General features: G+C 35.9%; 2 protein-coding genes across 4 annotated transcripts; one reads left to right on the plus strand and one right to left on the minus strand.

The window, feature by feature from the left end:
• Window positions 1-31: 31 nt before the first annotated feature.
• LOC113494622 (putative RNA polymerase II subunit B1 CTD phosphatase RPAP2) lies at window positions 32-1,982 on the minus strand. The gene has a single exon (XM_026873053.1). The coding sequence runs from the start codon at window positions 1,841-1,843 to the stop codon at window positions 50-52; it is 1,794 nt and encodes a 597-aa protein (XP_026728854.1). The 5' UTR covers window positions 1,844-1,982; the 3' UTR covers window positions 32-49.
• A 277-nt stretch (window positions 1,983-2,259) lies between these two features.
• On the plus strand, window positions 2,260-19,201 carry LOC113494625. 3 transcript variants are annotated; one of them, XM_026873059.1, is made up of 7 exons: window positions 2,260-2,584; window positions 10,910-11,066; window positions 12,127-12,212; window positions 15,531-15,614; window positions 16,020-16,159; window positions 16,459-16,554; window positions 17,427-19,201. In XM_026873059.1, exons 2-7 carry the CDS (start codon window positions 10,929-10,931, stop codon window positions 17,927-17,929), a joined length of 1,047 nt encoding a protein of 348 aa, XP_026728860.1. In that variant the 5' UTR covers window positions 2,260-2,584; window positions 10,910-10,928; the 3' UTR covers window positions 17,930-19,201. The 3 variants fall into 3 exon arrangements, with proteins under 3 accessions (XP_026728860.1, XP_026728858.1, XP_026728859.1); XM_026873057.1 differs by lacking the exon at window positions 2,260-2,584 and adding an exon at window positions 6,839-6,986; XM_026873058.1 differs by lacking the exon at window positions 2,260-2,584 and adding an exon at window positions 6,839-6,986 and having other exon boundaries at window positions 16,032-16,159.
• Window positions 19,202-19,231: the final 30 nt, after the last annotated feature.

Consider the following 19,231-nt stretch of genomic DNA (forward strand, 5'->3'; position numbering starts at 1 on the left):
ATTCACAGAATAAGGTAGAAAATAAAATGAATTTTACTGTGGAAAATGTTTATTCTAAAGTTAGCTGCGTGTCATTAGTATCTAATAGTCTGTCAATATCTGTAAGCCAACTGATCAATCTATCCAGGTAGCCGCCATCTTGCTTATAACTCAACAGCAACAGCTGCATGTGCTGGTACCCAGTGGGCTGCTCAAGTAAATACTCAAGCCTTTTATCTCGCAGTGACAACAGTTTGATGAATATTATAGCTATCAAGGTCCATTGTATAGGCTTAAACATTATATTATTTGCTTTTAACTTAAAAGTATTCACTAGTAATCTGATATCAGAGCTAATTGAGAAACTAAGGAGGCCTAACGAACGGAGTATGTCTGGCAGAACCTTGTTCAAATGTTGGCAGACTATTCTCCTACGTAATGCATTCTGTGAATTCTTGTCTACTAGTGGTAAGTTTGTTAGGTTTTCTTCTTCAATATCATCTGTTTTGATAGGCTCTTCTATAACTGTTTCCTCTACATCTGTTTCTCCAGAGAAGAAAGCTTTCACTTTCAGCTGCATCTTCTTACTTTCCTCCTGCAGCATGGTGTAGTCTGGCAAAGGTTTAGTTTCTCTCTTCAATGCCTGGTTATCAAACTTCCTGTCCTCCAACTCTAACATGTTAAGTTTTTTACATAAAGCTTGGTACTGGTCATACACATTAGAACTATAGAATATTCCTTTTGCATAGTTATTTAGGTACTCTTTGATGCATTCTCCTTTGTCTGCAACCATTTCTCTAACTTTTTCTTCACCAAAGAGCAGGAGAATTGTGTCTAGTGTAAACCATTCAGCCAGACATTTTTCAACTTCAATTGTTAAAGCAGTTAATAGGGGTTGTTTTTTCTGTGAAACCTTTTTACTAGTTTTCTTCTCATTCTCTTTCTCTTCTGTATTAGATATGGCAGCAGTTAGTATGGGGTCTATTTTCTTTTCTGGTTTTTCTATAATATCACCAACTATGTTCAGTGGATTGGGTACAGGCTTTATATTTTTCTTTGTAGCCCCTGCATCTGGCACAGATATTGATTTTTCAACAGACTTGGTATTACTGTTCTCTTTTTCAATGATTTTAGGAACATCAGATACAGCACTGTTTGTAATATTAGTATTAATTTTCAATTCTGAGTAAGGTTTTATTATATTATCTGTGTTTGAAATGTTTTCCAATTCCTTCATTTTATTTGTTTCTGTATGGCGTTCAACATCTTCATTGTGTGACATTTCGTTAAGGCTGGCTTCAGCAAAATCATTGATAGATGTGAATGATTTGTTTTCAGATACTTTAATTTTCACCCTGTTTATCATAGTCAAATCCACCTCCTCACCCATACCTCCTACTTCGCCCAGCTTCATCAGGTGGAACTGTGGGATGATCTCATACTCTCTGAACCACAAGGGGCTGGTCAGCATCTGCTTCTTAACATACATAGCAGCATTATAACAGGAATTACTGCAGAAGTTTTTTCTAGCAGTAATATCATACACTTTGTTAGTCTTCAAAGATATCCTGTACTTCTGTTTGGGTATATCTTTCACTGACAAGCTTTTTAAACAAATAGGGTATCCACAAAGTTGAATGATTGATCGCTCTTCAATAATATCGTCAAAGTGAGTTTGATTTATGTCTGGTAGGCAATGAACTAAGTAAGATTCGGTCACGCCTTTCTCTATAAGGCTCTCGACAATCTTTTGTGCCTTTGAGTTACACTCTCGCTTCTTTAAGATAGCTTGACGAACTTGTTCCTTAGTCATTTCTTCTATTTTTGTAGGCCTTTTTCTAGGCTTTTGGTTGAGAACTTCCATTTTATCTATATCACGATATTGGATAACTTGCAATAATAATTTAATGTTTATTTGAGATATTATCAATATTTTAATGCTCTGGGAAATAAACTAAATACTGCCTTGTTGCACAATATGTCACCAGTCATATGTCAAAATGTGACTGGTAGTGGCAGTCTGTCACTGTCTCACTGATATTCAATCGAGCAAAACAGCGCTCGGAACAAAGATCCATTTCAATATTTGTAAAAATATATATTATATTAATATTAAGCATATTAAAACTTAGTAATTGATAATATCGAATTTGATTCTTTCTTGAAACGATTTTAATTTTGCCTTTTGAAAATGATAAATCGACTATGTGTTACATAATTATTCAAATGTCAATTTTGACAGTGACAGTTTAAGTTTATCATTCATATTTTTGTATTGGACGATGCAATACGATATTTAATTTCTGTTTGTGTGCACATTTTTGCAAAAAATATTCTTTCATGTTTATTTTGTACTTCAACCAAAGCTAATGAGTAAAAAATGACATTGCTATAAATAGCTATGGTGCTTTTATTTTAAATACAAGAATTCTAGAAAGTGGTTACGTTATCAGGTGTGATTAAAATTATTATTTACTTTCTAATTTATCAATAAAATGTGATAAAGGCGTTGGTTTTATGTGATATCTCGAGGACTATACAAACAAACGCATGGATGACAAGGTTTTGAAGAGCCCTTTCTAATCTGCTAGTGGGAATTTACAAGGTGAGTGCAATGTTATTATTATAAATATAGCACTAAACTTATGAAATAGTAAAATTTTAAGCATTTATTAATTGAAAAACAAAATAAACAGCAACAATCTTTGACCAAATTTTGTAATTTATTTTTGTGTTTGGTTAGTCTATATTATATATTTTTTTGTTATTAACACATTTTAATTACCAAAAGTAAGACAAACTATTTTTTTTTATAAAATATTTTCCCTTGTTAATTCTATTACATATTTTCCTTTGTTAATTTACATCTATATTCTATATCCTATAGACGAGAATTGAAACCTAAATAAGACAATAACAGAGTTATCAACTGTAAACATATTTATCAGGGTACAATTGTAAGCTTCCTATCTCCTATCATTAATCAACTAATTTTGTACTACCTACTATAAAACTAAAGGTTTTAAAGTTTTTTATAAATATATAAATACTAAAATGCAAGTCATGCATGATTTAAATAATGGCCCTGTTAGGCAGTATACTTGATGCCAAAATTTTTTTTTAGTAATGCCATTAGATGAGGATGTATGCACAATTTGCTTTTTTTTTTACTTTGTGAGTGCTTACTAAACAGTGATAGACAAATAATTGCAAAACCTGAATTTTAATGTTAGTATAATTATTTGTAATAGCCTTACAGCAGCTTTACTCCTCCCCAGGTCTTCATTATTGGCCAACCTGAACTTGCCAAATTGATCGTGAACAATTATTACACCCACATACTGAAACCCAAATATTTTTTGTGTGCCCAGCACTACACAATGAAATATGTTGAAGGCCCTTACAAAAAAATTTGACTGTCCTAAAGCCCTCCTCTACTGTTGGACTAGTGAATAAATACATTATGACTGTGCTGTCTGAAACAGAAATACTGGCTACTGTCTGAGAAAAAAAAAATACCTCTCCAACAAAGTTCAGTTAAAATTGGTATTTTGTTATGACTCAGAAAAAGGAATACAAAGAACAGGTATAGCAAACATAAAAGGGTCTCTGTTAGAAACAAAAAAATAATAATTTGCATGTATAATAGTTGTTTTTTCTATCTATTCTATTTATTAAAGAAAGATATATCTGTATTTTCTCTATGAGTGTTGACAGACACGAAACAATGCAGTCTCTAATTATGTTTGAACAGTAAAATAAATGCATTATTTATTTAAGTTAAATGCATTGACAATGAAACAATTAATTGTTTACAGTAAACAAAAGTCTTAGGTTTATTGTGTGGTTGTAGATAATGCTCCTTTTGTTAAAAGTTGAGTAACTATTACTTATGTCTTTAAAATGTGCACTGAATACTACATGTTTGATCTCAGATTGAATGATGTTTTGAATGGCACATTTTATTTAAATTGTGGGAATTGTATAATAGAAATGTGTACACATATTTTGACCCTAATTTCTCCAAGATTTTTTTTTAGACTTGTTTAAAATTCGAATATTTTATTTCTTGGCGACTCATACAATACTAGTTTCATTAATTTTACTAATGTTTTGCCCTCGCGAACTCAAGTTCGTAAAAAATATTTCGGATGATGCAAATTGTATTTTTTACGATGATTGCACTATCCTTTAGAGTAAAAAAAAAAATCCTATTAAGCCTTGTGCCGCGATGCCGATGCCGGTCGGAGTTTCAAAGACGTATAAATTAAGACTTAGCACAAGTATTACTGGACCATTCATATACTCCTATTCGAAAGCGCGGCTGTTTCACGTTGCCGATAGAGACATTGTTGATTTGTCTTGTGACCGATAGCATTCGATTATCCATACAGTCGATACTGAAACTAGCTATCGAACATGTTACTCATTATCAATAGTGCCAAAAGCACCTTTACTTTGTAACTGTAGTGACTGCATGTTCAGAAATAGTCTGTCAGCGCAGGCGTTATCATATTATGTGAAACAATAGTCAATAAACAGATAGAGGTGTTTTATTGCGCCGTTTGTATTGTCATGGATATCGGAATATGTCACGTTAAGGATATTTGGATTGTGTTTATGCCCTTGTATTTTTATTTTAACTTCGCTTTTCCTCTCTCCAATGATCAAATTCGATTAGGTATTTCGATTTCGTATTTTGGCAACACAATCATTGAAAACTAGATGTTACCCGTGACTTCGTCCGCGTGGTTAGGAAATAAGATATTTTCTCGTACTAAATCGTAGCCTATGTGTTAATCCATGGTGTAAGCTAACTCCATACCAACTTTCATTAAATTCGGTTCAGCCGTTTTGACGTGAAGAAGTAACAAACATACACACTCACAAACTTTCGCCTTTATAATATTAGTGGGAATTATAGTGGGATATTAGTGGGATTCATTGTTTTGAACATGGTAGTTCCGCACCATACTGAAGTAGTAGTAGTAGTTGCCCCTTAGGAGAAAACGAATAGGATCAAATTTAATCCAATTGCTATTCATTCATCGGCCATTGTAAATTGCGGAATTGGCTTCCTAGTGACTGACGGACGGGAAGCAAAACAGCGAAGCAAAGATTGATTAAGGATAGTGTTCTGGCACTACCCTTTTTGTACGAAACCTTGAAAACTCTCCCTTCTCTCTGCATCCCGGAGGGAATCTTAGCCTAACAGGTGACGTGGCTATAGTGTAACATTCACGTGGACATATTGACAGTTCCCACTTATACAATTAAATGTCGCCAGCATTGTACACTGTACCACGTAGGAAAATATTTAAATTTGAACAAGTTTATTATCAATATAAGTTACAATGTTACATATGTTTTGTATTGCGCTCTTGTTGAGGTAGCTGGCAGTGTTCTATTGAACGATTTTTAGTTTTGTTTATATTGCGACTTGGTAGCAGTTATTTATTACCCATACTTACAATACATGGTCAATATTATATTACTCTTTTCGATATATCAAGATGAGCCTCCTCTACACTCGACTTTGATCATTTGTAAAGAAACACATACATAAATATTTCTTAGTGCATGCCTTTTTGGGGCCCCAATTCCGCTATTCACAATTGATGATGAATAAACGGAAATTGAATTAAAATGTCACAATTCGTATTCTCCTAAACATTATGCCAACGCAATAATTGAAAAATGAGAACGGGGCGTAACACTCACTATAAATACAATAAATTTCTAATTATTGCATTCAATTTACTGGAGCTCATATTAATATATCGAAAAGAGTAAGACATGTTACGTTTTCTCAGTTGGACATAGTCTCTTTTCTGCCTATGGGTGATCAAGGTGAACATTTGCAGCCGTGATTTACATTAATACTCTTTATACACATAAATACTCTTTATATGGCTAATTTAACTTAAGGCTTCCAACTTACGCAAGTTGGATGAGTTACTTGAGTGTATAATATTTGGTGTTGTATAATACACGGAGCCAATGAATGACGTACAAATGTGGTATTAGATTATCAAAACACACTGACGATCCGCCCTATTATATCAATGGTGCACTAATAATAATTATTGAGTCATTAAAAGGAGGACCAACCATTTTCAAACGCAGGGATTCAATTTACTGTCTATCTATTTCTCAAACAGAATATCAAAATTAACTTACAGAGAAATACAAAACTAAATTAGTAAAACAAAAGTGCCTAAGCAATTAGCTTTAAATATAGACTAAGGTCTTATCTACCAGGTACTCACTTGCTAGAACGAAATAGAAATTAAAAATGCAAAATTTTAAACTAGAATTGTTGGCTCATTGGCAGATAGCAGAAATTATGCGATAGTGTAACTGCGAATGTATCGCTCGTAGATTGTAAGTAAGTATGTGTCTTTATAAACGTGACGTACATTATGGTGATAGACCAGTCCGTTCATTGTAATATTATTTTATTCTTAGTTAGCGACGGTCAGTAGGTCTTGTTCACGTGTCTTACATTAGACAACTCAAACGGATAAAGTTTTCACGTGTGCATACATGCAACTTGTAAATTCAACTAACAATCCAACTAACAATCGTGCATATGGTAAAAAAAAATAATAATATAGTCTAATTAAGTTACTACCTATAGCAAGAAAGATCAATCCAACTAATAATCGTGCATATCGTCTAATTAAGTTATTATAAGGCGCATTTATCTGGCTTCAACGCTATTCCGTTTGCAAACATCGAAACCATTGTCACACTACGCATCAACTAATGGCTAATCACAATGTGGATTGGTGAAAAATAAATTCGAGCACACATGTTTTATAATAAGTACCATTGTTCTAATTTGTTTACAATAACAGTAGTCTACAGCGGCCGAGAGGGGCCCAGCCGCGGCCGCACTCGGCCACCAGCCCTTGTCATGCTGTCGTGTAGGGACGCAGGCTATTGTGAAGGTTCTATCAGTGATTGTGCTACCATAAAATGGATGATGTGTTACAAGTTGATATGTGAGTCTATTTTGGAGTTTTCTTTTATAGAATTAGCAGTGATTATTATACATATACTGCCCGTATGTGATTGACATGCGCGATTTTTTTGTCCCATTTTGAAACTCCATAGAGAGTCTTAACAATGAGCACTGTTGAGTGAATTGACTAAAATCATGCCTGGTTTTATTATCACTGTTTGCCTACGTAAACTGTGTTAAATAATATTAATACTAGTTACGTGTAAATCGAGGCGTAAAACTCAGATATCAATCGATATTATTTAATCAGTTCATTGACTGCAAATAAGGTCATTGAAAGCGTTGAGGATATTTTTTATACCTTACCTTACCTTGAAAAATATGTGTCTTTTCCCGGTAAAAAAGAGTTTTGAAGATGTTTTAACAGTTCATTTCAATTTATCGCTATAGTAGTTGCATCGTACTTTTCTCGGCAGTCTGCCAGTTAAAGATTATAAAAATACGATCAGTTCATAGAGTCTAAACCCTTTTGATAGGCGTTGTTTTACGGCCGCTTTCTATATTCGATCCCGAATCTAAGATTCCGATCAATCCAGATTTTTTTCAATCCCTCGATTGAACTTGAATCTGCATTTCTTTAATCGATCTCGTCTCGAAATCCATCGAAAAAAAACGGATAGATCGCCCTGCTAAACGTTTTGTTTTACGCATGTGCAGAAAAAGTACTTCATGATTATTAATGAGTAAAAAGGTGTTTTTTTTTCTTAAAGCTTATCTATTTTATGTATAATCACTAGAAATTCCACAAAATACAAAAATAAAAGATTGGGAAGTCGTAGCGGTAAATACTATAATTCTACCTGAAGATTAGAAAAAGCATAAACGACAATAAACGTTTATTGATGAGCAACGGAACGTCAGTCAATCGAAAAGTTGTCAGTCAGTTTGACATTAACATAATATATTTTAAAATCGCAATTTTATTTGTTGTTTGTTTTTCCGATGTCTCAGCTATAGAATAGAATACAGCGGTAATATTCGAGCGCATTCAGAATAAGTTCACGCGCCATCTGTACAAGAAACTGTATGGGGTGTATCCGTTCTACCTACTCATGGATCCCACTCTGTTTGTTCTGAGCATGGTTGGCAATGATCAACTGTATATGAGACGGGAGTTTGCACTGGTCGTCTTCTTGGTGAAGGTGCTTCGTGGAGTGGAGAATCACCCGGAAGTATTGCAGCGCTTGAGCGTGTGTATCCGGACCGCTTCGTGTGGCGGCGGCGAAGCCCGCACCTACAGCGAGAACAAATTTGCTCGCCAAAGCACCTCTTACAAGAGCTCTCCACACCACCAACTTCTTCAAAATCAGACTGACGTGTTTATGTGTTTTTAATAATGTAATGTGTTGCAATTTTTGTTTAGTTTAAGTTCTAAGTTGTCGCATTAGGGTAAACCCTGTAATGATACTTCATGGTTTTAAATAAATAAATCAAAACGAGAATATTATAATCGTTATCTATTGATTCCAGTATTACAGATATTGGTAAAAGTGTACTTAGTACACAAAAACTATAATACCGAAAGAAAAAAAGTTTAAGCGTCAGCTTATGCTTAGCAATCCAAAACAATTACTGAGCGCTGGTCTTCAGCTTAAATCCTTGACCCCCGTTTACAAGTAAAGTACAGAAAAAAAAACAGCCACTCGATACATCACAATCACAATTACAAATTTTGAGGACAGATTTTGTTCGTCTTCGCTGTCACTACTATCCCAGTCCGATAGCTGAGCTAATACTTCAAGATCGCTATCACTATCACTTGAAAATATTTCCATTTTCACAGATTTCTCAGTACAATCCGTAAAAATTTGGGGATCGCGATTATAGATCAAAAACGTCGAAAATCGATTTGTCAAAACCAGAGATCGGTTATAGAAAACGCATAACTGTCACTTTCATATAAATACCAATCTAAAATCTCGATCCGCCCTCCCAAAGATAGATTGAAGAAAAAGATCGAGAAAACGATCCATGGATCGGTTATAGAAACACTAAAAGTTGAAAATGGATTCAAATGTCAATCTCGATCCGTAAATTAGGGATTGAGATCGAATATAGAAAGCGGCCGTTAGTGGCAACGGTAGTAGATTTTTTTTAAAATTTTCGACTGCTCCGGATTCCCTTAGTCGAAGCTTGCAGAAGCTTTGACAAAGTTATTTTATTCTTCTTTTTGCACCCTTAATGTATAAAGCTTTCTCTTGTTCTAATACTAACAATGTACGTCATAACAACAATATATTATGTTATACATAATATTGGTATACATATGCTAATTTCACTCGACTTGTTATATATAGATATGATATGTAAATAAGTGATGTAATTAAAGAAGGAGGTATGCATAATATGCCTGGTATACCTCGTTCAAAGTCAAGTTGTATAATAGTAGACAAGTTACATTTCACCGAGCACAATCGTTGTATCACATACTGTAAGTAAAATTCTAAATATACTTCACTTGTCGATTTTATTTTTCATTCTAATTCAATTGGAGGATTTTGCTCTGTGCCCCGATTCTGCTATTTTACAATGGCTGATGAATGAATAGCAATTGGATTAAATTTGAAATTATTCCTATTCTCTTAAGCATTTTACCAATACAGTAATTTTACAATTATTGTATTGGAAATTGTATTGAGCGTAGAGTGTAGAAAAATGCTTAAGAAAATACGAAATTTGACATTTTAAGCCAAATTTCATTCATTCATCGGCCCTTGTAAATAGTGGAATCGGGGCCCTGAAGTGGGACACGGCTAAAAGGGCCTCTAGTCTACTCTACGAATCAGTGATCAAGCAGGACAAGCAGGATCAAGCAGGACATCTTAATTGGACAAGCAGCAGATTGATCTATTTCCCTTGTTACCGTTCCAAACAATTGAATAATTGGCAGTGACCCAACACGGGGTCGAAGATTGATGAACTGCCTATCATTATGATTCAATATCGACAATTATTGCATATATACATAAGTATAGATGAAGTCAATTGTATAAACGATTTAGTAGTTCGTTGATCGAATAATGGGATTCCTTTGCGAGGAACTGGCACCAGATAGCCGTGTCTCATGTTAGGTAAATATGCTTGCTGTTGCCATGTACTGAATCTGGGAATCTCTTTGAATTGCAATAGGGCACTCACAGCTTCTAATAAATTTAATAAAAATAGTAATAGACTGAACATTTGTTTAATAAACCATCTTAAATTTGGAGTCCATTGCATTGAAATTAGGACCCCTAAAATATTTTTTGCGTGCGGTTTTCCTCGTCATGACTGAAATGTTATTGTAGCCCCCTATAAAAAGGTTGGCTACATTAGGTTCTAAGAACACAGACAATATTTATATCGTAAACTAGTTATGTTATCTAACTGGTACTTAACATAATTATCTTTATTGCGAGTATGTTTGTCTCTGTGAAGGGCCTGTTCGTGCTCTGAATTATTTTGCCGCACGAATTGTTTATTATTGAACGACTAATACGGCTCTAAAATTATATTTAAATTCTTGTCTAAACATAATTTTAATTTTACGAGCCCAGTGATTGTGAACGTTTGAAGCACACCTTATAAACCTATCTACTTAGTTAGTAGTCTTTAGCATCTGGACTTATCAAATCCATCCACATGCAGGTGCAAGGCCGCCAGTCGAATGTATTAAATGTATAATATCTTATTTCAAGTTCCACTCTTTTCGACGCTTTTTCGGATTCTATGATTACGGGTACACCAGGTTTGCATAAACTTCTAGGAGTTTACACACTGACACTGATACTGCAGTTGTAAAACGCTATTCTGCTGCTATCTTCTAAGTATTGAACCATTTCGCTTCCATAACCACAGGTCTTTAAGAGTTAGTATTCTCAGGCTTTAAATAATGGTAATGTAAATTCATATATGTTTTCCCAGGTCTGGTGCCGCCGACACGATGATGCACATGTGGATGTGGTTCGGTTACGACCTCGGGGAGTTTATGTTCTCCGGGCTGACTATCAGCTCGCGCTGGTCGTTCGCCATCACATGGATCGTGCTGTTCTTTGTCGCTCTGCTCTTCGAAGGCTCCAAGGTAAGATATAGTAGATGGGGATTTCAAACTGTTTTCTAGACTGTAGTAGGAAGTTAAAAGAGGAGCGGTGCCTTAAGTTGATCCTCTATCATAACAAAATGTTAAACTTGAAAGTACGGCGACGACGCGCGGCTTAAAAGATTGGAAACCCCTACCCTGGAGAGTAGAAACAGAAAACAATTTTGAACTTCTTTGTATTCTCTATTGGGGATAAGTGACCCTGCAAGATTAAAGGTCACTTGAGGAGTATTTTAACGCCAAGAGCGAGCAGCCAAGTCCAAAAATATAGTCGACAAATATGATCACGTGTTTATTACTTTGGTGAGCTGCACTCGTTGCGGCGTAGTCACTAATGGTTTACTACCGAAATGTCGCCAACAAAGCTACGTTTTCATCTTCATACAGTAGTATATTATGAGTGCATTTTGGTAGATATCTGTAGCATGAGCAGAAGCAGCTAAATCTAAACTAATGCTAATCTCAGGAGTAACTTCTCTGATTTGAAAACTTAGATCCAGTGTTCGATAGCCCATTTATTGAGCAAGGCTATAGTTTAAAAACGATCACGCTCTTTTTGACATTTTAAAAACAAAATAAAATGATAAAAGGAACTGAGCAGTAATGGAAAATGGGGGGAACGAGAAATATGCGTGCACTAGCCGAAATTTTAAAAACTTTTCATAACCACGCGGACAAAGTCGCGCTCAACGCACATCATCGTTGACATCGTTGAACGTTGTTTAGTGCGTTGTCTTGTTTCCACAGCTGCAATACTCTTACTTCATGAATTGGTATTAGCTAGCCTCTTTGCATAAGCAAACGTAATAAATAACGCTCGCTCTTTCTCTGATAAAAGGCCCTGCCCTTCAGTGTCACAATTGTTGTATAAATATAGAAACTATTTACACTATATTCTATTAATTCTATTAATATACATTACACATATTCCTATTCATATTTTTATTTGCATTCCATAATATAAGTTTTGCAGATCTTATAATAGTTTTTGTATTATATTGTTTGATGTATTTGCTAACAGCTAATGGTAATGTTGTGACAGGTGTACTTGGCGAAGGTGCAGCGTGCGGCTCACAAGAAGCTGTACCCGTACCGGTCGGACGAGAGGCGCAATCTATTGTGCGATAGGTGAGCTTGTAAACATCACTAGTGAAGTACCTGCGATGTGGACAAACCTTTCAGCTGGGTCCTGTAAAAATGGGTAACTTACATTGGAAACTTTAGACGTTCAATAGCTGCGAGACTTGTCAGGGTCTGACTAAACCGGAGGGGTCCGGGTTGAGTTTTCACAACCCGCAGGCCTCTATGACGGGATAACATATTCTATAATTTAGCCTTTTTCGCGATTACGTTGCGATTTTTATAATTCTATAAAGCAAAACCCTCTCGATTCCAAGCTACCTATAGTACCTATTGGCTCGCATTTTTGCAGGTGGTATTTTGTAAATGTTTGCATCAAAAGCAGTACTTGGCTTCTGAATCACTACAGTCAAACTATTGCTTCGTAAAACCCTAATTCGATTACACCACTTCATCCATCGTCGGTCAGCTACGTCAGCGTACTCGCTACGTTTAGTGAAAGGCGAAACTGTGTCGGCACCTTGACAAAGTGTAACACTAACGTGAACAGACGTCATATATTATGGTCAAAACTACGTGAGGCATTTGTTACTCAAGCAGTGGCCTTGACAAGTTTTTACCTAATTACATAGCCCCAGTGGCCCATTGTTACTATGCATATGATATGTAAAGTAGGCCCAAGTTTAGCACTGTAGAAGAGTTCCTCTCTTCTACAGTGCTAAACTTGGGCCTACTTTTTACTTTTTGCGATTGTTACGAAAGGAAAATGGACTGGGATATTTCTCAGAGCCTGTTAGGAAACAGTCCAAAAAAACTTACATAGCTAAATAATTTCATGGAGTACACTATAAATCATTTTAGTTTTGTGATGATCACACGCGATTGTGGAAAGGAAACGCGGTTACCGGTAGGCACAGTTTTAAGACATTAGAATGTAAATTACGAGCGCGGACCAATACCGGATGAAAATGAAGTAAGTCGTAATTTAGTTTAACGCAGCATATTCAGTGAATGAATCACTAATCATATTTAATTCTCGTTTTTTTAATCTTTGACTTACTGGTCTTGTGGTTATTGGCTCTAGAGGACATCTGGAACCGACCCAAGAAACTTTAGTAGAGCAACAACCTCTACTAGACTACTGGTCAGTTCTCCATCAGGACAAATGTTTCTGTGATGAGCATAATCCTTTTTTCCGTATTTTGTGACGTCGCGTAGAGTCAATTATTACATTGCCAAATCTTGGTACCCCCAATATTTCGGGACATGCGTTTTTTTATATGTTTATATATATAAACATACACATGCAAAATCTTCCTATATCCTATTAACCACAATGCGTAAAAAATGTGACTTATAACATGGTCAATTAGTTGGAACTAAAGGTTAAACGGATTCGCTCCAATGGCGATGGTTTTGCAATAAGGATAATTGAGCGGAAACCGTTAAACCGCCTGCATACGGTCACTTAATATCATTACTTAAAACAGATTATAATGATGTTGACCTTTATTTTCTGCTATTAAAAAACCATATTGAAAAAAAATAATGTAAAAGCTATGCAAAAGTACAATCAAGTTACTTAGATCTGCTTGGGGTTTTCACAGCATTTAATCAGAAGATAGCTCACAACGTAATGTAGAGGTGGGAAAGTCCACAAGGAGCAAGGTTGTATGTCTCTGATGCGGGCGAATAAATGTATAACATAATATTATAACTATGAGGACGGACATTCGTTACTCTTATCCTGGCATATATCATGAGATACTAAATGTGTCTAAAGTATTTATATGTATAGTAAGAAAAAAATTAGTTCGTCAAAGTACAGCATGCACGTAATCTATAATTCAGACAAGCAACATAAAAAAACTCTTTGTGAAATTAGTTGAAACACACCTAATAATAATCTGCTAAATAATTTTGAATTCTATTTTCATGTCTATAAGAATTATTATTGATTTACATTTATATCAATTCAGGATGTTATAAAAAAACTTAAAATAAGTGAGAGTCGATTGAGCATGACTATCGAGTAAGCGATAATCGTTCCAATAATAAAAACTTACAAAACAGGTAAAAAACATATCGTTAACGCAATATGGCGTGATCATAAACTTATATTGTTAAAGCATAAATATATTATATTAAACTGAATTGGTCCTTAATAGTCCCACATAGCAATAGTGAAACACGGCTCTTGACAATTTAGTAGCCAAATAGTTTAGGCTAAAATGATTATGCTAGGCTTACACGCAGACATCTAAGCATCTATTCTGAACTTGAAGGGGTTTTCGATTATCTATAAATTTTCGTAGATACAGCAAAGAACCATTTAAGTAAAAAAAGCGTTTCAGTATACGATAAATAATGTTTAAATTGGACGCATTTTGAATTGAAAAAAATGAACTAAAACTAGATGCAGTTACAAGGTGAAACTAAAAATAAAATAAAAACGGAATGATAGTTTTGTATAAAAAACATTCAAGTTTCAATCAGACTGGTGGATAATAAACTTTCCGTAAAAATAGGTTTATACACACAAATTCGCAAAAAATGGTCACTCCTAAATTTGTCACCGCAACACACTTACTCAACCCCGGTTTTGAGTTTTATTTGTTGTTGTAGCGCCAACAGTAATACATCATCAGTGACAACGTATTCTGTAGAGCTATCACGGTCATTAGATGCAGCCCGGTGACAGCCGGTCGGAAAGACAGAGCCTTAGATAAGGTTCCCATTCCATCCTATTTGTACGCGACCCTAAAAACAGGTCCAGAAGGAAACCTGCAAAACTAAAATATTCGGAAACGATGAAAGAAACCGTCATAATTCACTTATCTAACGACCCGAATTAGATAAGATTTAAAATTAAAGATAGTACAGATCTTATCAGGGAATTAGCTAAAAAATAGATTCTAATTATTTTTCTAGCATTAGGTATCAATAACATTGTGCGTACGATAATTAATGTAGGTCGCTAAAATGTTTACAATTTGCGCAAATTTAGACAATCTGTAGAATTCTCTCAATTTGGGCATACAGTAAAGGTCTTCTTAAGGACCACGCAATGACGGAATTTGGTTTTCACAAACTCACAAATAGTTTAAAATAAAATTAAGAAACCTATAAAAATCAAACTATAAAATTAAATTCTATTTAAACAATTATTGAGTAAAAAGAGAATTAGGGCAAGTAACTGGTAGAATGTTTCTTAGCTCTTAACAAAATTGAGCTACAGTATTGTGACAAATAAAATATGTTACCAACAAAGCAAAATCATTAAAATGGTTACGATCCGTTTCTAAGTGGTGTAATGATGTAAATGTGAGGAGTTTGTTCTATATGAAGACCTTGTGGTGCTCGCAGGGAGCAGGGCGGCATCATGGAGCCCACCACCAGCCGCAACACCAGCTCCGGCCAGGTCAGCCGCTGGGCCTCGCTCAGGGTGCGGTGAGTAATCGACACTTACTTTTCTATGTAGTGCGGGCAAATGCCGCAAGAGGTGTCCTGCCACGGGCAGGACTGGGCAGGCGCTATTGACAAAACGCACACGAAATTCCAATTGACCACGTTTCGACGTCTTTTCTCTACCTCACCAGTCCAAGCAAACACCAAACTTAGATGATGAGCATCTGCGCACACACTTTATCATCATGCTAGAAATCATGATTACCACCGAAGTTGTAAATACTAATGAACCTAATTGAAAATGCAATGGTGAGTTGGTTAAGGATGAATTAGCAATGAATGGCACATCAATGAAAATCTAACAAATTGCACTTAGATGTAAATCGTTCAAATTAAAAAAAGAAGAAATATGACGATGGTAAATAGTAGGTTTTATAATGAGTGTAGTTCGGATTCCAGCGCCTTGGTGAACACCCACCAGTCTGTGGTGTTCCTGCTGCACAACGTGGTGGGCTACCTGCTCATGTTGGCCGTCATGGTCTACAACGTGCATCTGTTGCTAGCTGTCGTTTTCGGCATGATGCTTGGTAAGAATATCCCTACGTAATTTTGAGGCTAAGAACTTTGCTAGTAGCTTTTTCGAATGTATTAACGGTATCGCAAGTAAATATGACTTTTGTTCCTTTGATTTAAATTCTAATTTTAACTAATGTAAAATGAAGCCGCTTTTTGAAGTAAACCATTATTTGTTAATATTCTCACAACACCTAAGTATTGCGTAGGTAGTAGATTCGACGCGCTAAATAACCTACTTCGCTGTGACCAATTTAAATAGCTTGTGACAATGCAATGTGGGCAATAAAATGTAATTTAATTTCTTCTGCAGGATATTTCCTGTTCGGTACTAAGCTGACGCGGCTACAGATGCAGTGTTTCAGCACCAAGCGAGTGGTCATCTGCACGCCGGAGTGTGACGATACCGGTAAGACCACACACTCTCTTACTGGGTTTTGTAACGTACTGACTGCACATTGTCTTATGGGGAGCATGTAATACTGGCCTTGTTTCCAACTAACCACTTTCATTATCTCTCAATGTGCTTAACTGACAATTAGCTAACGAACACTCGCAAATGTCGTCAGCCTCGACTCTTGAGGGTAGTTTTCGTCTGTAAAAATAACCCCGCCATCTATCGGCTAAAACTTAAACTTATAACAGCGCCATCTATATTTGTAAGTAGTTATCAGCTAACGTTTCTTGGTAAGATCGTTGTAATACGGAGAAGTGTTGCTGGGAGGTGTGCGAGGGCAAGCTCTGCAAGAAGATGGACGCGGTGGAGCTGCAGCAGACGGAAACGCCGCTCTCCGACGACGTGTACCAGCACAGGCACTGATGTAAACTAATCTACCTATCTCCTTAGATAGTTGTTAGTTGATCATCCATGCGTTGCCGTTGTATACTTTCATTCGTTCTTGTTACTTCTGTTTTGTAGCTTTTGTCCTTATTTTACCATAGATTTCATTCTTTATCACCTATCTGTAGATTTGTGTGATTTAGCTTATTCTGATATAGTGGTAAATGGTATATTAATTAATGTATTATGGTTGGATTGTAAATGAAAGTAGAAACACTTTTTGTATCCATGTATAATGTTTATAGTATTTCATACACCTGCGTAAATAAGCACGCTTTTATATTCATGAAATAACTACGTAATAAAACCAATTTCAACACGTGAAATTGATCATATTACATAAATGATTATGCATGAATTTTGAGTAAAATTTTGTGTAAAATGAAAACGTATAGGTTTGAATATTTACTTTACACATCCATTATTTTTCTGCTTCACAGCTGAAAACACGACGCCGCCCTTACTGGACTCCTCCATGAGTTCAGAGTCGGACTTCTTTATCTGCCAGACGCGCACCTGCATCCAGCCGTCGCACTACTTCCCTGCATCTTCGCAAGATGGCGGCCCCAGCGAGCAGAACGCCACCTGCTTCTATGGTGCCAAGAAGTGCCCCTCAAAAGTAGCCAGAGCAAAGAAAATGCAAGCTTCCACATCGCACTGCCACCACGAAAGCGAAAAAGAAGACAGTCCTAGCGTAGAAGACGTCCAACTCTTGCGGACGGAGCGGCAAGGATGCTGCAAGAAGAAGCAAGAGCCGCCTCCCGAGGAGAAGTGCTGCAAGAAGGAAACCACAGTGATGGTGCACGAGCCCAGCCAGAGCTGCTGCAAGGACGAGGCCGTGGAGGAGAAGAGGCAGGACGTAAGGGAGAAAAGTCCGCAGATCACCTGCTGTCATAACGCCAAGTCCGCGCCCAGCGACAGCCAGGAGCAGATCATCAAGTGACACGCGCGCGGGGCTCGGCCGAGCTACACGCTGTTGTGGGTGTGATTATGGTTTGCTTGAAATCTTGTTGAAGAACTTTATACGTTTTAGGTATATTTTAATGTGGTAACGAGTTGATGTGTGAACTAAGGCGTGGCCAAGGAATTGTGTAAAACACTGCGATCAAAGTATAAACGTAGTTTATAGAAATGAATTGTAACAATGATGTTTTTGACTAAGAACCGTCTTCCAATATTTTTGATTGGTTACAAGCAAACACAACACAACCACTACGATTCTGTGATAACTTTCTTCTTCCTGCCTCTTCTGGGAAATAGCTGATTAAGACGTGGATTGTGCACGGCACCTAACAATATGTCGTCACTTATAAACAAGTTGCTACTAATTATGACAAGTTTATTGTTTAGTTATTGTACAGAGACATATTTTACTATTAGTTGTTAAGTTTTGCATCTTCATATATTACTAAGCGCGTTGGGAAATGGACGACGAATGGATAAATCGGAATTCGGTGTGTATTGAGCTTAGTGGTAAAGCATTGGTGTACCTTTGTTGGAGTATAGCGTTTTGTTAAATCCACATTTAGTTGTAAATTAAAGGTTAATAGGTGACTGTTGCTACACCCAACGCGTTTATATTTATTGCATGTAATTTAGATAATAATAGAAAATCATGAATGTATACTGGAATGAGTGCAAATTGAAGGCTATCTCGACTGTACCCAAATTTGACTGTTTTCCTGCAGAATGATTTTATTTAAGACTTAGAGATGTATTTTTTTAAAGCATATTATAGTAATTTTACCTTACTTACAGCCTCTGCCATAAATAAGCAATATCGAACAATCTTATTGTGTATAAAGTTTTTAACTTGTGTTAACCATTTTAATTGGAAGAAAGTAGTGGCAAAGGCTCGCAATGTATTGACGATGTAATAAATCATCGCTAGTCAGTCCGTTAGAATTTGGTTGAGTATTTGTCCCGATTAATAGTTTATTTTAGGGCTTCGGTGCTAGCTCAAATGAACAATGTTGACTGATGTGTTAGTAATAATTTGGACGTTGTGTTCGCGAAGTTGTGTTCATTATTTATATGCTGACTGTACCTTATTTATACGTAATTATCTCCACCCGACAATATTTTGTAGTATATACACCAAAGTGCCTTATTGTTGAGTTGCGTTGTGCCAAATTTAGTAAGTTTTGTTCAAGTTGTGAGTAGAGGCACCTTTATAATGTTGTTGTTGGATATAAATATAGTTTAATATTCTAGTTTCAATTTGTTTTATTTTATCAAGGAGTTT

This window comes from Trichoplusia ni, chromosome 5 (assembly GCF_003590095.1).
Source record: "Trichoplusia ni isolate ovarian cell line Hi5 chromosome 5, tn1, whole genome shotgun sequence".
NCBI lineage: Eukaryota > Metazoa > Arthropoda > Insecta > Lepidoptera > Noctuidae > Trichoplusia > Trichoplusia ni.

Excerpts from the sequence above, each read along its gene's own strand:
- LOC113494622 (XM_026873053.1), bottom strand. The coding sequence starts at position 1,843 with ATGGAAGTTCTCAACCAAAAGCCTAGAAAAAGGCCTACAAAAATAGAA.
- LOC113494625 (XM_026873057.1), top strand. The coding sequence starts at position 6,961 with ATGGATGATGTGTTACAAGTTGATAT. Across the intron at positions 15,615-16,019 it reads TGGGCCTCGCTCAGGGTGCG|TTCGGATTCCAGCGCCTTGG; the intron begins GTGAGTAATCGA and ends TAATGAGTGTAG. Across the intron at positions 16,160-16,458 it reads CGTTTTCGGCATGATGCTTG|GATATTTCCTGTTCGGTACT; the intron begins GTAAGAATATCC and ends TTTCTTCTGCAG.